We start from the raw sequence: 12,692 nt of genomic DNA on the forward strand, positions 1-12,692 counted from the left end.
TGCCCCCAAATGTTTTTTGGGTATTCCTGGTCCTTATTTATTCACACAAGCTTTAGGATCAGGTTGTTTATTTTCAGCAACAGAAAATCTGCTGGGATCTTTTTAAAGAAACTGTTCTTTCATTGAATGTATAGACAAATCAGAAACATTTGATAGCTTAAAAATACTGTTTTGCAATTTATGAAAATGTTTCTCAATTTACTCTCTCTTATCTAGATTTTATAGTTTTAGCATAGTTTTTTTTTTTTTTTTTTGGATTTTGGTTTTTTCAAGACAGGCTTTCTCTGTATAGCCCTGGCTGTCCTGGAACTCACTCAGTAGACCAGGCTGGCCTCAAACTCAGAAATCCACCAGCCTCTGCCTCCCAGAGTGCTGGGATTACAGGCGTGTGCCACCACCTCCCAGCTCCAGTATAGGTATTTTATTTTTGGACTTTTTAATCCTGTTAAAAAGGTGCTTCTTGCTGGGCAGTGGTGGTGCACGCCTTTAATCCCAGCACTTGAGAGGCAGAGGCAGGCAGATTTCTGAGTTCGAGGCCAGTCTGGTCTACAGAGTGAGTTCCAGGACAGCCAGGGCTACACAGAGAGACCCTGTCTTGAAAATCCAAAAGAAAAAAAAAAAGAAAGAAAGAAAAGATGCTTCTTAAAATTGCTGTTTTTAATAGTTTATTGCTAGTGACTAGAAATAAAGTTGGCTTCCTGTTTTAACATTGTACCCTGTGACCTTGCTAATAAGCTCATAAATACTAACTTTTTAGTAGCTTTCCCCCCTAGGTTGTGTAGGACAACATAGCTCTTGCTCTTTTTATTCTTTCTTACCTTATTGAAGTGGCTAGAACTTTGAGTTCAATATTGAATGGAAATGAAGAGCATGATGCTGTCTTAGAGGATGCCTTCAGTCTTGAAATTTCATGAGTATGTCTTATGTTGAGGACCGTCTCTTCCATTTCCTTATTTCCTGACAGTTCCTATTAGGAATGAATGCTGAATCATGTCAAATGATCCTTTTCATTTATGGAGATAATTTTGTCATTTTTCTCTGTTAGTTTGTTGAGAGGGTGAGTTACAACAACTGACATTTATTTATTTTGAGACATGGTCTCATTATGTAGAATTGACTGCCTGGGAACTCAGTCTGTAGACCAGGCAGGTCTCACAAACTCAGAGATCTACCTGCCTGTGTTTCCCAAGAGCTAGGATGAAAGGCACAACCAGGAATTGATTTTTTTTTTAATTACTTATTTTCAGTTTTTATTTTATGTGTATGAGTGCTTTTCCTGCATGCATGTATGTATACCATACGTTTTGGGGAGGCCATAAGAGGTCATTGGATTTCCTTCTACTGGAGTTGCAGATGACTGAAATTTGTTTTGGGTGCTGGGAACTGATTTGGGGTTTTCTGCAAGAACAGAAAGTTCTCTTAGCAGCTGAGCCCTCTAGTCCCAACAATTGACTTTTGAATGTTGAACAAATTCTGTGATATTTGATGAGTGCTTTGTGATTATTCATGATAAATAATGGTCTTTAGTTTTCTCCTAATAACTGTTTAGTCAGAGAAATTTTGACTTCCTAAAATGTATTTAAGAAATTCTTCCTTTCTGCTGGATTTTGTCATCACTTGGTAGATAGATAATGCTAGGTAAAATGTATTGATCAGCGAGGCCATTGCCTTTAGAGTTTTCTTTATTGGACAGTTTTTTTTTTTTAAATTAAAGGATTTGCTTTATTTTATATTTAAAATTTTTCTGTATATATATTTCAGTGTGTATGTATGCCATGTATGTAAGGGTGCTTTCCGAGGCTAGAAGAGACATTGGAACCCCTGGAGCTAGAATTATTGGGGGGTTTGGCCACCTGATGTGGGTGCTGGAATTGAAAGGAGAAAGCTCACAGCTGTGAAGCCTCTCTCCAGCGTCCTGTTGGCAGACTTTGACTGAGAATTTAATTTCTGGAATAGGTAGTACTTTCTTCAACATGTCTGTTCATTTCATCCAAGTTGTCAAATGTACTGGCATAAAGTTGTTTATAATACTCTCTTGTTGTCCTTCAATGCCTGTAGCTCTTTCATTTCTGATGTCGGTCATTTGTGTACCCTCCCTCCCTCCATTTTGCTTCTGGTCTGGCTATGTTTGGTTTACCACCAGTCTTATTGGTCTTTTTCAAAGAAACGATGTGTGAATTCATAGGTTTTTTTCTCTTCCCTTCTGCTTGCTTTAGACAGAGATATGAAGGAAGATATAAAGCTAATTAGTTTTTTTAGTTCTAATTCTCTTGTGGGTATTTTTGTTGTTGTTTGGCAGTAGATAAATGCATAAAATCTGATCAATATTGAGAGTATAAAATTTAATGTGAAGCTTCACAGCTGTTTTGAATGCCAGTTCTAACTTTAAGTTCATTAAGTCATGTTTTTATTTGAAAGTTTTTCTTTAATAATAAAGGTTGGTTTTAAAATTTATTTTCCTTCTAGTTCTCTTAAGTAAAAGCTTAGGTTGTAATTTATTTTTGTTTTCTAGTTATAAACATTATTTAAAATTTTGTTTTGTTTGTGTCTTTGTGTGTATACATGTGAATATGGGTGAGTCACTGTGCCTGTGTATCAGAGAACAACTTTTGGAAGTTGGTGCTCCCCTTCCATGGTGGGATCTAGGAATCAGACTCAGGCCAGACTTGTAATGCAAGTGTTTTCATTACCTGAGCAAGTGTTTTCATTACCTGAGCTATCTTGTAGGATCTGAATTTTTTTTTTTTTTAAATGTTAGGTGTAGAATTGAGACTTGAATTAAAATAATCTATTTTATAAATGGTATTGAGACAACTGGATATCCACATGAGTAAAAGCAGGGAACAGTGGTGGAATATTGAGTGTTCTGGCAGTTCATTCAGGCTGGTCTTGAACTCCTGATCCTTCTGCCTCCACCTCCTGAGTGCTGGGATTAAAGGCATGACCACTAGGCTTTGTTTTTAATAAATAAATAGCCTCTTAGATCTGACTTGATATTTTCCATTTGTGTGGTTTGGCTGGGCCTGAGGATGTGCATAGGGGCAGCTCTGGCTCCTGAGTTACAGCCCTCCCAGCTTCAGTTTGTCAGTTGCCTATGCCAAGAAACATGTTAGGAGAAATTTCTACCTAGATTTTTATTAATTCACATCTTTCCTAGTATTGAAATTAGTATTTGTTTGAAATTATAATTTAAATTTTAGTAAATAAAATTACATTTTTTAATTGGTTTACATTGTGGTTGGGTTTTATTGTTTTTGTAATTTAGATGTTTAAACTTTTCCTAATTTTGCTATAAGATGATGATTTCATATATATATATGTAGTCCTCATTCCCTGGTAGAATCACTTTAACGTGTCAGAGTTTCACTGTGTAGCCCTTGGCTGCCCTAGAACTTACTCTGTAAACAGGACTGACCTCCAGCTCAGAGGATATACCTTTGTCTGCCTCCTGTGCTAGAATTAAAGGCATGCACTAACACTGACCAGCTACAAATAATTTTTTGAAAGTTGTTCATCCATCAACTGCATTCAGAAATTTTATTATTTTGGCCATAAATGTCTTTGTTATGCTTTTGATAGTATTATAAACACGGTCTTAACATGTTAACTATCTTTCCTTTTCTTTAGGCATGGCTGATGGCAAACATTGTACTTTCCCACATCTACCTGGCAAAACCTTTGTTTATAATGCTTCTGAAGATAGACTGGAGCTGTGTGTTGATGCTGCAGGACATTTCCCTATTGGTCCTGATGTTGAAGATTTAGTTAAAGAGGCTGTAAGTCAGGTTCGAGCAGAGGCTTCTACAAGAAGTAGGGAATCAAGCCCTTCTCATGGGTTATTAAAACTAGGTAGTGGTGGAGTAGTGAAAAAGAAATCTGAGCAACTTCACAATGTAACTGCCTTTCAGGGGAAGGGCCATTCTCTAGGAACTGCATCCAGTAACCCACATATTGATCCCAGAGCTAGGGAAACTCTGACTGTAAGAAAGCATACTGCAGGGACAGATTTTAGTAATAGTTCCATTAAAACAGAGCCTCCTGTGTTCACAGCTGCTTCTAGTAATAGTGAGCTTATTCGAATAGCTCCTGGAGTAGTAACAATGAGAGACGGTAGGCAGATCGATCCTGATGTGGTTGAGGCCCAGCGAAAAAAATTGCAGGAAATGGTTTCTTCTATTCAGGCTTCAATGGACAAACACTTGCGGGATCAAAGTACAGAGCAAACACCATCTGATCTTTCTCAAAGAAAAGTAGAAGCTGTGAGTTCTTCTGTGAGGCCCGGGAATCTGCAGACTGGCTTGCCTGAATCTTTTTCTTTAACTGGTGACACTGAGAATTTGAATACTGAAACAACTGATAGTCGTGTAACAGATGTACTGGGAGCAGCATTTGCCACAAGGTCAAAAGCACAAAAAGAAAATTCCATGGAGGAACCTGAAGAGATGGATAGTCAAGATGCTGAGACAACTAACACAACTGAGCCGATGGATCACTCGTGATTTAATTTAGAGGCTAATAAAGGCAGAATGTTTATTGTGAATATGTAATATTTGTTGGCTGGGCCACATAACTTGAGTAGTCATTAAAAATCTTGTACGTATATAATTCAAAGATTATATCTTGTTATTCAGTGCATGATAGCAAGTGTGTGATTGGCAATAGCTTTTAATATACTGCTGCCCAGGCTGGCTCTGAATTCTTGTAAATTAGTTTAGATCTTTTGAAAGGGTTTCTTCCATACATGTGGTTCATTGGAAGTTCTTTGTCATTTTTAATTCCATGAAAGTCTTAATTTTCAAACATGAAAATTCTCTGGTTAAATGTTTGGTTTCTGCACAGACCAGAATTGAAGAGGAAATGACAGTTTGTACACGTTGTCATCAAGGTAGCTGTCCTACATTTCATGAGAATGTTGATTTCAAGTTTACCTGAACTAAATGTATCTTAAAATACATAAAACACTTTCTTAGACTACTTATAACATTATAGAGACAGCTATTGTTGGCAAAAATATCTTGACAGAAGAGAGTAAAGATAGAACATTTTCCTGATTTGAGCAAAGTTGGGAAGAAATATCTATCCTAGTAAGATAAAGTCAGTGTGATTCAGTTAGTTGGTCTGAGCCAGTATGGCCAGGTGTATGCTCTTGTTGATAATATGTTGCCATTATTTTTTTAATCTTGGCCTTGTCAAGTTCTACCTATTATTTTTTAAATCTTACATAAAAGAGAATGGCATTTTTGTTCTAGAATATTTAAAAATAATGGTAGCAGTAGTTAATTTCTAATTTTCAGAGTATGTCAGAGTCACAGAGAATTTATCTGTATGAATGGTTCTATAGTTTTGACACAGTGGTGTGTAAGCCTGTATATGCTAAATGTCTCTAAGCCCCTTTGAACCAAAAATGTTTTCCTTTTTTTCTTAGCATCCATAAGATTTTCTTTTTGTGGGCTTCACTTGAGTTTGGATGCATAGTTTACTCCAGCGTACCATTAGCATCTGCTTATATTGCAGTCATTAACTCTTCAGTGCCGGTTTCTTCAGAGCAGCTTTCATGCGTATGTAGTAAAAGCAGTGCATATTCTTGAGATTGGTACTATACTCTTGTATTCTGTTCTGTAGATTTGTATTAGTAAATGTATTTGTATTTCAGTCCATCATCTTCCTTTGTTTACTGAAATTAAGTTGAATTTGAATGAACGAATGACAAGTGTATGTTAATATAATCTCTGAGAGCATCCAAAGCCTGGCTGTCTCTGTTTGCACATGTAACAGATGCAGAGTGTTTGCAATTCTACAAAACTGTGTATCAGAAAATACATTATCAGGTGTTTAAAAAATCTCTTCCTGTTCATTCAAAAGGGATGTTATACTTTAACTTTTTCTAGATAAGGGAGGTTTTGTTTTTTTCTGTGACAGTATATTTAACAAACTCTACATACTGATTAATCAACCCACTTTGTTGAATGTGGTAGGGAGAATCTAGATGTTTTAAAAATGTAGCTGAGGTTAAGATAATGTACACTACTACACACACACACATGGATTAGTGTTTATCATATACTTTGAAATATTTTATGTCCACTCATTCATCTATATTAAAGAACCAGGAAAATTTATAACTTTTTATATTGCATACTAATTTTGCATGAAATAAGATAGCCAAATTTTTAACAATTAGCTGTGCTTTAAATACACCCCCCAACCCCCATCCCTTCACTAACCATTATTTTGGCTTAGTCAACCACTGAGATACTCTTCTTTAAATTTTTTTTCCCCTGGTTTAAGTACAAGAAAACTGCTCAATAAGTAGAAAATGTACTGCTTCAAATAAATTATATAATCACTCTGCTTTAACAGATGCTTTTCTGTGGCTTGGTATTTTAAGTTAATAATGGCAAGATCTCAAAGTAGGAATATCAGAAACAAATTTTGTTTTTTCCAAACACGGTCTTACTATGTAGCCTTGGCTGGCCTGGAGCTCACTCTATAGACCAGGCTGGTCTACAGATCTGCCTGCTTGTCTCCCAAATGTTGGGACTAGAAGGCATACTCTACCATGCCTGGCTAGAGACAAATTTTATCTCCCTATTAAATACTTGAATTTAGTGTAAATTATGCACATGTGAACGTTACAAGATGGACTTAAATCTCTGACACTACTTCATTGTCTCTAGTGACTGTAGTGGTATTTAGGGTTAGAAACTTAATTGGGTATAAATAACAGTTTGGGTTCTCCCTTGGTAGAAAATACAAACAACCAAACAAAAAACAGGTTTGAGAATTTGAACATATTTTAAATCAGTTGAAATTTAAGTGAGATTATTCATGGTTTGGGATAAGTTTTGAGAGGGTTTGTTTTAAGCATCATTTGCGTATTTTATGTGAGTGTAGATGCTTTTTTTACCATTGTGCTGTGCTGTGTCAATGGAGCACAATAGCTTGTGATCTCAAGTAAAAAATGTTTTTTTTTTTAGCCCTAGTTGTAACATAACTGTAATTTAAACCTATTCAGTTCTATTTGCAGTGTTCACTGAATACTGAAGTAATATTGTAAATATTTTTCTTCAGTAATCCATTTTGTGATCATACCAAGTTAGAGTTGATGACCCAAAGTCCAGGCAGTTAAAGGTAGTGTATGTTCAAAAACCTGGTAATGAACAATGGCTTAAGTTGAAGGAAACAGCACTGCCAAGTATTGTGAGTAGTATACAATTAGCTCCAAGGGAATGGCCACTCAGGAACTAAAGAGCAAGCCTAGATAGCCCATTTGTCTCCCGCCCCTTAAACTATGTGTCAGGTGTTTATTGGAAAGAATTAGGAAAGAGGCCTGAGAAATTTAGCAAATGCTAGTATTTGAAATGCTTTATACCTCCCTATAGTTTTTAGTTTGGTTTTTACAATTAAGCTTTACTACTTGCAGTTGAGATAGCATTCTGGAATGTACTTGTGAGAGTAGCCACAGGTCTTACAGTCTTTATTGCCATTATTTTAAGGATCATATTCATTGGATATTAACAATGTCTTACATAGGGTCTCTTACCTCAGGGAAAATAATTTACTAGCAAGTCCTATATTATTATTGACAGGTTTTGGAGAACTACTTTAACATATCACATGTTAGCTACCAAATGCAGCAAAAAGTATTATGTAGTTGCCCGCTGTCTGCTACTGAACATTTCTCTAGATATTTAGGACCCTATTATTAAGTAACATTTAGATATGAAATAAACTTCTAAGTTTTGTCTTAGTTATACTTCATTTTGTCACTATAGCGATACTATATTTTTTTAAATTTCAAACATTAATACAGTTTTGTCCTCATTTTTCGACTAGACTTAAATACTCAAATACTCAATACTCAAACTTAAATACTCAACAACAAACAAATCTTGAGAATTTTATTTTTCTTGTTTTTCTCCCCTCCTGGATCTCAAAGCAAGGTCTCCACCTTAAGATTCTTATAAAATCAGAACCCTTGCAAAATTGATTTAAATTCCACTCATTTTAACATAGATTCGAAGTTAGACTTTTTATAACATAAATAGATGCATATTCTAGGTTGGCTAGATGTTCTACTTTTCAAGACTGTAACAAAATTGTACATCACAGAGGCTCTTCACAATTAGATTTTTTTTTTCAAACAAGAACAACTCATGAAAATAGGCCAGGGTAGTAAAATATGTATTTAAGAAGTAAAGTAGCAAAGGGGAGATAGATCACTAATGTCACAGAGTTAATTGCAAGTTCTGCCATTCTTTGAGATGCCAAGTGTTTCAATTCATATTTAATGATACTCAAATCGTGGAAAATTTAATGTTTGTTCCAAAATAGCAGAAACTGTAAAAAAAAAAAAATTGTGAATTATTGGAGAAAATACCATTACTTGTATACCTGACGTTTAAAGTTTTTAATTATGGAGTTGACATGTTTTGTAGTATAATAATACAATGACTATTCTCTTGTAAAAGAAAAGGAGAAACTAGTAAAGAAAAAGTTTTAGTTGATGTTATTTGCTTGTATCAATTACTAGTATTTTAAAATTTAAGGTATTGCATACTTTTCTTTAGAATGCAGAAATCCCTCCTGGAGCCTTTATGCCTGTTGTAGAGCAATAAAGGACTGAAAAGCTTATCAGTATTTTCAGGTTTGTTTGACTTTTAAGTATTAGTGCTAAAAATTGGAGAGTCTCCTTTTTGGAGGGAAATACTACTTAGACTAAAATGAAGCAGCAATAGTATAAATATTTAGCCAAAAAACTAGCAAGTACTTTAACTTGGCAGTAAAGTAATATAGATGCTATGCCACCTGTAAGGCACTAGCTGTTAGACATCACTTTCTGGTTTCATGATTGTTTGTATATATTACAATTGAGAATGAATAATTGGTAACAGTATAACAGTATAGTGTTCTTGAGCACACCTCACTGTACAGTATTTGAAATTTTGTATTACTAGTAAAACTAAATTAATAATATATTTCTGATTCCCCCTCAACTTCACATTGTTTTTTAAGTAATGTTCTTTAGTTTCCTCTAATTAGACTTTAATATGAATGCATGAATAAATAGTTCAGTTTTATAATAAAATTCTTAGCATAATAAAGTTGTTTTTAAAACTTATATACATGAATTACACAGGAACTGTAATTTCTTTCCTTAATGCAGGTTTTAATATTAGATGAATCGGATCAAATTATAAAAAAAAATCAAAGTTTCTTTACAAATTTGGGTCATGTAACACTTACTAAATATTTCAAAACGAGGTATGTTCTAATAGAGAATTTGTTTTTGAAAAAATACTAGTGATGATGAGGATATGAAGAGAAAACAGCAGTAAAGTCCTTCCCATAGCTTACCACTCAACTGTCCACTTTGATTTATTTTTAAGCTTTAGTATATTTATTTAATATCTGTTGGATCACAGTAGACTATCTCAGTGGTTAGAACTGCCCTAGACTCCAGACTCTTCGGGTCCAAGTCAAGTATGCAACCTACTGTGTAACCTCTGTATCACTCCCAAGAAGGATGATAATGGCATTTATCCCTAGAGCTGTGAGGATTGATGAGTTATTACCTGAACATTAGAGCCATGCCTGGTACAGTGTACATACTTGTAACTAGTATACTTTTAAGTTGTGATAAGAGTTCAGCTGCCACTAAAGTGCAGTACAGCCTTACGTGTAGAGGTAGAGCATGTGTGTGTTTCTCTCTTAGAACTAAAATTTGCTGAATTTGTAGTATGTTACCAAAGAGTAGAAACTGGATGTTTTTTACATCCAAATATTTGTATGAGGGCTTAATCTCATGAACTATCAGCAACCTGGAGGGTTGGCTTTCTGTGCTTTGTGACAGATGAGCTATGGAGCCTTTAAAGTCCCCACATCTACTGCAGCCCTGAGGTTTTACAGTTGTACCTCTGTTCTGTTGATCATAGGTGTGCATGCTGAGAGGAGTGCGACAGGCTGTGAACTCATAATTTGAGACTACAGTCACAAACTTGAGCTTGAGGTCTTCTGTACATGCCATTGGTCACATACCATCAAGATAGAGCTCTTAAAACTTCAGTCAATAAAGAAGATAAACATTCCACTTAAGATAGTTCATTACTGGTTTTAGTTTTATTGACTGGCTGTCATACCCTAGAAAGTAAAATAAAACTGAATAATTTATCATTTATAAAAACCAAAAATGTACAGAGAAAAACTGAAGTAAGTCCATTGATTTTTCTACACTATAGCACATGAAAAGTGAAAAAATGGTCTTCAAATTTGTGCTTTTTGGAACTAAAACAGCCTTTGGTCCACTTAACATTTGTGTGTGTTTGTGTGTGTGTGAGAGAGATTATTTCTATCTTGGTTTTATGTATAGAAACAGATGAGATGTAGTCTGTAAAGTTACTAATTTTTACATTTGACTTAGAGAACTAGAATATTGTATAGTCATTCAGTAATCATTCAAAACAAGTATTTGTAAAAAGCCACACTTTCTAGGAACCAGTGGAACAGTTGTGAACAACAAATTTCATGTGCTCTTGAGTGCCTACAGTCAAGTAAATGGTGCAATCAAGTAAAGACCACACTTATAACTCATTATAGTGATAAGTCACTATAACTATTAAAGTGATTCTTTTCCATGTATTTAGACAATAGTTTAAACACTTAGCATGACGATTAACCTAGATGTTTGTACTTGGCTGAAAGCTTATACAGATTAGGTAGTTTACCCAAGAGTATAGTAGAACTGTTTCTCTGAACATGACATGGTCATCATGGTCTTGAATACTAGCTCCCTCAGAAATTGGTTGGGTCTCAAGAGTTCTTGAGATAGTGTGCTGAAGGAAACAAGGTCCCTCCCTTCTTGGGGCTATGTAAGCATTTGGTATAGTGGCTCATGCTCCAGTAATCAGCTTCTCACCCATGTTCTTGTAAGTAGACCTGATTATCTTTTTATCAAACTAGACTTGGGTGGAATCCTTTCTTAGGTTTGTTGGTGGTGCCCTGTTTGGAGTGAATAGGCTTTTTTTTTTTTTCCACATCTCCTAGAAGTCACAAAACACCAATGTCTTGTAGTTAAGTGGCAGAATTTAGTAACAACTGAAATACACCCAAATGTTTTATGACAACACAGCCTATGCTCTGAACCTCAGTGCTACATTTGTAATTAAAAGGGTGGTCCTAGGTCTTTTGAATACCATTTAAATCTAAATTTTATGTTCACCAATCTGTGTTGAACTCATTTCAAAGTATAGTACATGGCTTTAATATTTCTCGATGTTTGAGCCCAATTACTTACCCAAGTTCCTACTTTGGGCTTATATTCGTGCCTCCAAATATACAGGCCTTACCGAAAAAGAAGTTTCATATTTTCCTCAGTGATTAATCTGGGTAAATTTGAAAATCAGTGGTGAGATAAATGTCCAACAACTTTACTTCAAAGTCCTAGAATACTGATTTGCTAGATAGGTTTCTTGATTTTGCAGGAGGGCTCTCCAAAGGTCATGTTTCTCAAAGTGTAGTTTGTGTACTATATGCACTTCTAGAATTCCTGTGGAATCATGTGTCAGGTACTTTGCATTAGAAATAGGTGTGAGGCTTATCTAGCATGCACAGAGCACTGGGTTTCAACTCTAGTGGTAACACTAGATTGGGCATGGTGATGCACACCTGTAATCTCAATACTTGGGAGATGGAGTTAAGAGGATCAGAAGTGCAAGCTCTTCAGCTACATTGTGTACTAAGCCAACTTGGGCTACATGAGGATGGAGCAGGGGTCTCAACCTTTCTAATGCTGTGATCTTTAGTACAGTTCTACATGTTGTGGTGACCCCAAACCATAACATTTTCATTGCTGCTTCATAGCTGTAACTTTGCTGTTACGAAACATAAATACTTTTGGAGATAGAGGTTAGCAAACGGTTACAGCCCACAGGTTGAAAAACGCTGGTCCGGAAAAAAAGCGACAATAATACACTTGTATGAGCAATATACACTCCCCGTTTTCATTATACTCACATTTCTAGTCAAGGAAAGAGGCATTAAAACAAGTTAATAGACACAGAGGAGAGAGGAGGTACTTTGGTATTATACTACAGGAAGAACTAAGCTGACCTGCTAATGATTAGGGAATGCTAATCTGAGAGATGAATGATCTGTTAGTTGAGGCAGAATTATTAAGGTACTTAAAAATCAGTGTCAAGATTGGACGCTTCCACAAAAATTCTTTACAAGGCCAGTCCAGCAAGCAAAATTAAGTGTAATCAGGTAGAGAGCTATCTCAGAGAGAAGTAGGTATTGTTCTTGAAGAATAATAGAGTTTCATTCCCAGCACCTACACTGGGTGGCTTATGGCTATCTTCTGGTCTCCTCAGGTACTAAACTTGGGTACTTCCTCCCCCCCCAATTAAAATCTTTTAAAAATTAAGTGAGACGCTAATGTTCACCACAGTGTAGGTCCTAGTACTTCCTATGAGGAGGTAGTGATAATGGAGAAGGATTAGAGTTTTGAAAGGCTTGTCTCTAGGGCCCAGCATGATAACTCTGGGAGCTGTGCTTATTGTTAGGCCTGATTACTTGAATTCAATCTCAGGACACCACATGGCAGGTGAGAACGGACTCTCACTAGTTGTCTTCTGAACTTGGCACATGGACCATACCATCTGTGAATACATACATACACACACACACACACACAC

General features: G+C 35.7%; 1 protein-coding gene across 1 annotated transcript in view; it reads left to right on the top strand.

The window, feature by feature from the left end:
- Positions 1–8,634, top strand: part of Vcpip1 (valosin containing protein interacting protein 1) — a 30,595-nt gene extending 21,961 nt beyond the window's left edge. Inside the window, exon 3 of the mRNA XM_052175975.1 lies at positions 3,628–8,634. Within this exon, the coding sequence (XP_052031935.1) occupies positions 3,628–4,499 (872 nt within the window). The 3' untranslated portion in view covers positions 4,500–8,634. The remainder of the gene's footprint in view (positions 1–3,627) is intronic.
- Positions 8,635–12,692: the final 4,058 nt, after the last annotated feature.

This window comes from Apodemus sylvaticus, chromosome 3 (genome assembly GCF_947179515.1).
Source record: "Apodemus sylvaticus chromosome 3, mApoSyl1.1, whole genome shotgun sequence".
Classification (NCBI taxonomy): domain Eukaryota; kingdom Metazoa; phylum Chordata; class Mammalia; order Rodentia; family Muridae; genus Apodemus; species Apodemus sylvaticus.